Genomic DNA, 7,489 nt, shown 5'->3' with positions numbered 1-7,489 from the left:
ACCTCAAAATGCAATGTACACATCTCGAAATACAATGCACACATCTGGAAATGTAATGTAGCCTACACATCTCGAAATACAATACGGCTGTATTGATTTAATTTTGGCACAAATATTCCGTATTTTTGCATTTGCATTTTTATACATGTATTACATTTTTTATGTGTGCATTGTATTTCATTGTTGCACGCACGATCCGTCCTCCATAACTTCAGGACCTTGGACAGCGTTGTCAGTTTATGTTCTCGATTAGGCTATTCAGCGAAGTTTAACCTCGATTTATTTTATTTTACTTCACATTTAATCTGACTGTGCCCTCATTTGGTTTGGTCATGATAAGCTTTGGTCTTGTTGGGTTCTGTACAATAGTGGTTGTAAACCACACATCCAATTATGTCCAGATGCTCCGGACCTGCGGTGATAGGGCCTTTTCAGCCGCAGCCCCGTCCCCCTGTGGAACACCCTCCATCAGACAGGCCAACAGTCTACTAAATAGGGGGCCATCATCTTTCTTAGACTGAAATTACTTTTGTAAATGTGACATGAAGTCCTCCCCAATCCTAGGTGATGCAAGTTTCTTGTTACATCACATTACACAAGTGTAAGAGAGAGTAAAATTATTCTTAGGCTTCAGTTCCTGACATTGCAGCACAAGACAATAAAGCAATAGGCATAATTCAAGATTAAAAGGGGGGGACAATAGTACAGGACATAAGTGACAAATAAGACAGGATACAATTAGCAGTAATAAAGTAAGTAATAAAATAGATAGTTCGTCATAAGTAGTAAAGTGGCTGTTTGTTTATTTAAACAAGCTGTGAGCTTAAGGTAGTCTGTATGCATGGAGTGTACTTGAGGATGATAGTCAATTGTCTACAATGGGCTTGTTCATGAGCCTGATCGCCTGGGGGAAGTAGCCTCTGAGTTTTGGCCCTGAGGCTCCGGGCGGCTGGGATCTTTATGATCCTCCGGGCTTTGCTGACACACCATTTTGTCAAGCATAGTGTTTGGGAATAAGTCATTTACTGATCCTCATAATACAGGGCTCCTGCAGGTTTCAAAAAGTCACATTTAAGACTTAAGACCTTTTTAAGACCCCTTAAAATAATTTAAGATCTATTTCACGGCCATACAAAAACAAAGTATGAAGGAAAGAAGAAATTACTTACTTATTACAGAATTACTTACAAAGTAAATGTATTCTATGGAGCTATTTTAGTGCCATCAGAAATTGAATTGTATTTGACAGATTGAATTGAATATGAGCACACATTTAATTGTATTTGACAGATCTGAATTGTATTTGACAGATTGAATTGAATCTGAGCACAAACTGAATTGTATTTGACAGATTGAATTGTATTCAATTCAGTTTTCATTATTTTAATTCAGTTTTCAAATTCAGTTTCTCTAAATACAATTCGGTTTTTCTCAAAATACAATTCAGTTTTAGAGGCACTCATCCGGGGACTCTGGGCTAGGTAGAATAATAGAGCACCGATTCTAAGAGCAATTGCGCGTTCTCCCTGTCATCAGAACGATCACGTCGTATTTCCCGGAAATAACTGCTCGCCTACTAAATTTCTCGCATACTCAAATCTCGCATACTGTACAGTTCGAACGTACTACATACTCAAAATCTACGTCATATCTAGTATGAGTAGTATGCTAGTACGCTATTCCGATCACAGCCATATTCAACTGCTTAACACCCACATTACTCAATGAAAACCAGAACATACAAAATGTGAAGGAAAGGAAGGAAAAATCACTTACCACTCATCCTAACACGTGCAGTGATAAAATACCAACTTGCCCCATAGGACGCCACTCCATAACGCTCGCAGCTGAGTAGGAGTCAACTCCTTTGACTTTGTACCAGTGGAGTTTGAGAGGTGATTGGGGCGATATGCTCGAGCAGCTGGGTCGCATGCTAACTACATTTACATTGCTAGCTAGATTGCTACAATACTGGGCAAGTGGGCATCAATACAGCTTATTTCACTTCACCAAAAAAACGAACATACACTGAAGCGATGTTCTAGGTTTGATTGAAGGATCACCATCGGTAAGATCAGAACCTGGGGGTGGGTTGTTTGTGGACCTGGACCTGATGATGGATGGTGAAACGGACAGGACCCGTCAGACAGAAGGTATGCTTATCAAATCTATTGATTGATTGGGAAAAGTTACTAATGTGTAGCTAGCAATGGTGAATAAATGATCTAGTTATGTGGCTTTGATTAAGGGGGGACGTGCACGTTAGCTACTTGAATTAGCTAGTTCCATTCTACTCAGATTAGCTAAAAAATACATTTGCTATCTTGTTCAATTTCGAACAGATGGTCATTTTGATGGTTTTTGAGCGGTCTCGATCGTAGAACCATGGACAGATCTACTGAACTAGCTAGTTGACATGATGTCTTTTCATCAACAGGCATGGCGGAGTGGCGTCTCAGGAACGCTAGACTGGCTGTGGCCGTGGCGGTAATAAAGAGTAGGCCCCCGGGGAAAAGTGGCAAGCAGCATGCTGAACATTTGGCCGTCAAGTTTAGGAGCCAGGATGATACCTGGAAGATCAAAGCCCAGGGACTTCAGGAGGAAGTACTGAGACTGCGACAAGAGCTCCAACTCACCAAGATGCTCTCAAAGCCAAGGAATACCACTGGATCAGAAACTACAGGTAGGCCTCCTTATTCCACCTGCCCCCCTTCAGTGGCTCACCTCCTACAGTGTGACTCATATGCACACTTACTGTCACCCAAGTCAATCACATTGTGAAAGTAGACCTTTATACATTGGGGCTGCTGTCAGTTTAGTTACACAGCTGTGTATTAGGGATAGTCTCAAGTTTCTTATTGTCCATTCGATGTAGAGTTCATGCTCATTAAATGTAGCTCTTTTTTTAGTTATGGAAGTGCTGCTCTGCATGTCTGGCTTGGGTGGTAATTAGATCACAATATATGAGGAGTGATTAGATATTTTCAGAGTTGGTGTGTTATTATTAAACTCACACAATAATGAGGTTGAGCATTATGGATATACAAGGTTACTTTGGAAACCAGGTCCTTTGATGTGAAAAGCAAATACATGATATCGCTCAAGGTGTATTGTTTGAAAAGGAGAGACATGTTAAATGTACTTAATGACGAAGCTAATTTGGTGAAAAGGATGTTATGGACAAGGCTTACAATGGGAGACTTTTACCATGTACCATGTAATATCATGTTATGTATTATGAGAAAACATGTTTTACTCTTAAGCTCATATCTGACTATCTGTGATCTCCCTCAGGAGATGGCTTTCTGCTGTCCCAGGACCTCATGGGCTCCCTCAGCTCAGACAGGGACTCTGGCTGTGGGACTCAGAACAACACCGAGACACTGCTGGCCACTCAGGATTCTGCAGGAACCACCTTACCACCTATCACAGCCATGGTCGCCCAGTTCCCCTTCTCCACCCTATGTGAGGGAGGCCCTGGGGGGAAGACAATGCTCTTCCATATGCAGTTCCTCCAGAGCTTGTGTGGCCTGGGCCGGGTGAAGGGGGCCGGGTGTCTGGAGGATCAAGGGCTTAGCCTGGGAAGGGACAGGTCAGTGGTGGCAGATTCAGTGTGCCAGCTACTCTCTTGTGTGGTGGCAGGCTTTAAGGATGCTCGGCCCCTGCCTCCTCACAATCTACTCCTCGAGGCGTCCCGCGTGGCTGCTCAGGCAGTGGACCACTTGCGCTCCAGCAGCCTGCCCTCTGTGCATTTTATGACACCCGTCGAAGACTCTCTGAAAGAGCTCACTGGTGTATTGTTACACAATGACCAGCGCAACAGGGTAAGAGAGATTGCAATACTATATAACACTAAATTGATTGTTTTGGTCATGATATTGACATTTTTATTCGGAAATGAAATGTATCTTTTGTACAGTCTAATGCCAGTATTTCTACTTAAAGTGAGTGTACCACAGTCAGTCATGACCAATTTCGGTCTAAATTGAGATGATCACTATAGCTAAAAGTTAGATGAAAATTACTTGAAAATTTAAAATGACTACTCCAGCATCGGAGCACAGCTTTTAACCACTGCCCTCAAATGGAAATGATAATAATCAAGTAGAATTTAGGTTTATAGATGTTCATTTCCTCAGTTGTTAACCTTCATTCAAAGCCCACTTTAGCTTATAACAGATTAAATTACCTTTGCTTTTACATTGCTAGGACATTAAAATGCACTGACCCACACACATTTTATGGCCAGTCATAATATAACATAATCGTCATTTGGACGATTGGGATGTTGCGGATAGTGATGATGAGTTTGGTGAACCTGACTCATTCATAATTAAATGAACATAATAATATATAATTTAAAATCTCCTCCCAGAACTGGTGAGAAAGGAAAGAAGAGTATGGAAAATGAATGAGATCTAAAAGAAGAAATATGTCTTTTTTATCTACCCAACCCCCTTCTCCTACGTATGAGTTATAATAACTGGCTGCACCAATACTTATTAGCGTTTTAGGAGGTAGGCAATCATCTTAGTGTCAGAAAAGTTGAAGAAATCTGTCACTGTTTAGTTATTGAATGAATCACTCTTGATTTCTGGTTCATGGTAAAATTATTGAGGCTGAGGGCCACTGACTTGTGGCATTTGGTAATTTCTGGCATCAAATCAGATAAATGGTCAGCAGTCTGCTGGTGCAATTGTAATACCATTAGACCCTTGTATGCTGTAGGCTACAACATGTGAGAACTATGGGGCGGCTGTGGCGCAGGAGGTAGAGTCGCCGTCTAATGATCGCAAGGTTGGCAGATCAGCGGTTCGAGCCCCGGCTGGCCACATGTCGAAGTGTCCTGGGGCAAGACACTGAAGACACTGAACCCCAAAATTGCCTTGCATGGCAGCTTGCCGCCATTGGTGTGTGAATGTGTGTGTGAATGGGTGAATGAGAGGCCATTGTAAAGCGCTTTGGAGCAGGAAAAAAGGCGCTATATAAGTGCAGTCCATTTACTATTTCTCCATATACTGTAGGCCATTGTGATGAGAGTAAGATGCATTGGAACGAATTCAACTGGTGGTTGAAATAAAGCAGAAAGAAGTTCCAATGTTTACAGTCTATCCCCTGAAATACCTTTGCATGTTCTCCAGGTTACAGTTATTTTGAAAGACAGTAGATACATTGCCAGTCTAAAGATATGAAGTCAGCTGAATGTCAAATTAACATAATGACTTTCAATGTGACTTTGGAGAGCACTCTCAATGTCTCTGTTGATCAAATCTACTGGTTTTGAATGTTTGGAATAGGATTTGTTTGTCTAGAGGAGACCCTCCTCATTAACAATCTGTAAGAAGAGTGTAATATATATATTTATTTTTGTATCATTGTTGGGAGTTGATGTAGCCTAAGCCTAATTAGCTTTATGAAAATTACCAGCAACATTTAGCCTACTGTAAGATGTTGTTGATGCTATATGAATAAAAATAACATAAGGAGAAACGCTTTGATTTATGTTAATAGAAACATGAATATGTTCTGCAGCTTGCAGTTCAAATTAGGCTACTTTTCAAATACGCCACTGTGTTAAATGATCTCTGTCAAATGTATTTTTCCATATCACTTAGGGCGACCCCGGCAAACACCTAGGTGTGAAGGGCCAGCATGGTTGAGTTGACCTGCAAGGACCACTGAGTAATAAACTGATTGCTACTGTCAATGAAAATGGAAAGTGTCCACTGAGAACAGGGGTTCCAGTCAAATAAATCATAATCAGTCAACAAGAAAGCAAGTAGGAAAGAGAGGGCACTGTTAGCTTAGCATTTTCCATAAACAATCGCCTAATGCCAACCACTAAAGGTACCGGTAATTGCTATTGACTAGCAAATAGCAATCCTCTTGTTAGCCTACATTCCTTGACCAGTCCTGGACTACTGGTAGGCATGTGTGCTCCTTTACTTATCATCAATGATTCATGTAAGTCAGACAAACTCAATCGAACAATGGTGAAAATCAGAAGTACAAAAGGAAAATCTACACCTTGGCTCATGTGAAACAGGCAGGCCTATATTGGATATATTGGTAGGCCTTGCTGACTGGACAGCGTAAAAAAACATTAACGTAAAAATTAACGTGTTGTATGTAATATATTACTTTCCATGCAAAGTAATATTGTAACGTAGCAAGATTAGGCTACTTTTGTTAAAGGCACCATATGGAGGATTGCCACCCTCTTTTCACTGCAATTAACATTCATGATTTTATTACAGATTGCACCTTTAATGGGACCCGTTGACTGAGAACCAATTTTATGAAATGCTTTTTTTATTTACGTTTCCCTAGCCCACCAGGCTTGGTAATAGAGATGCTCCTTTGGTCCAATAATGTCCAGCTTAAGGCAGCTTGCATGCAATAACACTGTAACTCTCTTTTACATGACTTGCAATTTACTTGGTTGTGATTGATTGGAAGGGTACAGTCCCGCATACATGAATCACAGGCTTGGGATGGATGGGATTTTGGCGACAGGAGAGAACACAACACTGCTGTGACAGCATAATAGAGAAATACGGGTCCTGGCTGACTGAGACTGCTTTAAGGTGCAGCATATCATTTGCCATCCAGAAATCCACTGCTTGTGATACAGTACTCTCATCATTGAGATTGAGATTGAGATAACGTTTATTGCCACTATGCATTACACATATAGGAATTTGCTTCGTCACCACAGCAAGTGCGTTTATACTTTTTTCACATATCAAAAAACAGGACAACACAACAACAACACAGGACAGACAACAGTGCATTGGATAGTGCGGTATAAAGTAAAGTGCAGTGCAGAGTTTTTTTACAGTGAGTCCAGTTCAGTCCTGGGCAGACTTGGGGGCGGGGGGGGGGGGGAAGCCAGAGTCATTTAACAGCCTGGCGGCTGAGGGGTAGAAGCTGAGCCTGTGGCGGGCCTTAAGTGCCTTAGGCAGCCGCAACCTTCTTCCAGAGGGAAGCAGGGTGAGGAGGCCGTGGCCGGGGTGGAAGGGGTCAGCCATGATCTTCCTTGCCCTCCTCAGAGCCCTGGTGTCATGCAGGGAGTTGAGGGAGGGCAAGGGACAGCCGATCACCCTCTCTGCTGAACGTCGCACCCGCTGCAACTTGGCCTTGTCCTTGGTCGTTGCAGCAGGGAACCAGGTGATGATGGAGTGGGTGAGGATGGATTCTATGATGGCCGTGTAGAACTGGACCATCATGGACCTGAGTTTCCTCAGCTGCCGGAGGAAGAACATCCTCTTCTGGGCCTTCTTTGTGAGGACCTCGGTGTTCTGCTCCCACTTTAGGTCCCGGGAGATGGTCATGCCTAGAAAGCGGCATGACTCCACGGAGGCCACCGGGGTACCTCCCAGCGTGATGGGAGGGGGCAGGGCTGCTTTCCTTCGGAAGTCCACCACCATCTCCACTGTTTTTAGAGCATTTAGCTCCAGATTGTTTAAACTGCACCATCTCTGCAGCC

The 7,489-nt window shown here is 42.5% G+C and overlaps 1 protein-coding gene across 1 annotated transcript in view; it reads left to right on the top strand.

Annotated features, from left to right (window-relative positions):
• Positions 1-2,439: 2,439 nt before the first annotated feature.
• Positions 2,440-7,489, top strand: part of mei4 (meiosis-specific, MEI4 homolog) — a gene marked incomplete at both ends in the record, with an annotated part of 35,025 nt that continues 29,975 nt past the window's right edge. The window contains 2 exons of the mRNA XM_080527390.1: positions 2,440-2,683; positions 3,295-3,824. Of these exons, the coding sequence (XP_080383516.1) occupies positions 2,440-2,683; positions 3,295-3,824 (774 nt within the window). The remainder of the gene's footprint in view (positions 2,684-3,294; positions 3,825-7,489) is intronic.

Source organism: Nansenia antarctica (genome assembly GCF_963989245.1).
Source record: "Nansenia antarctica genome assembly, chromosome: 3".
Classification (NCBI taxonomy): Eukaryota; Metazoa; Chordata; class Actinopteri; order Argentiniformes; family Microstomatidae; genus Nansenia; species Nansenia antarctica.
Note: the sequence above shows the minus strand (reverse complement) of the source record. Positions and strands in the feature narration are given on the sequence as shown.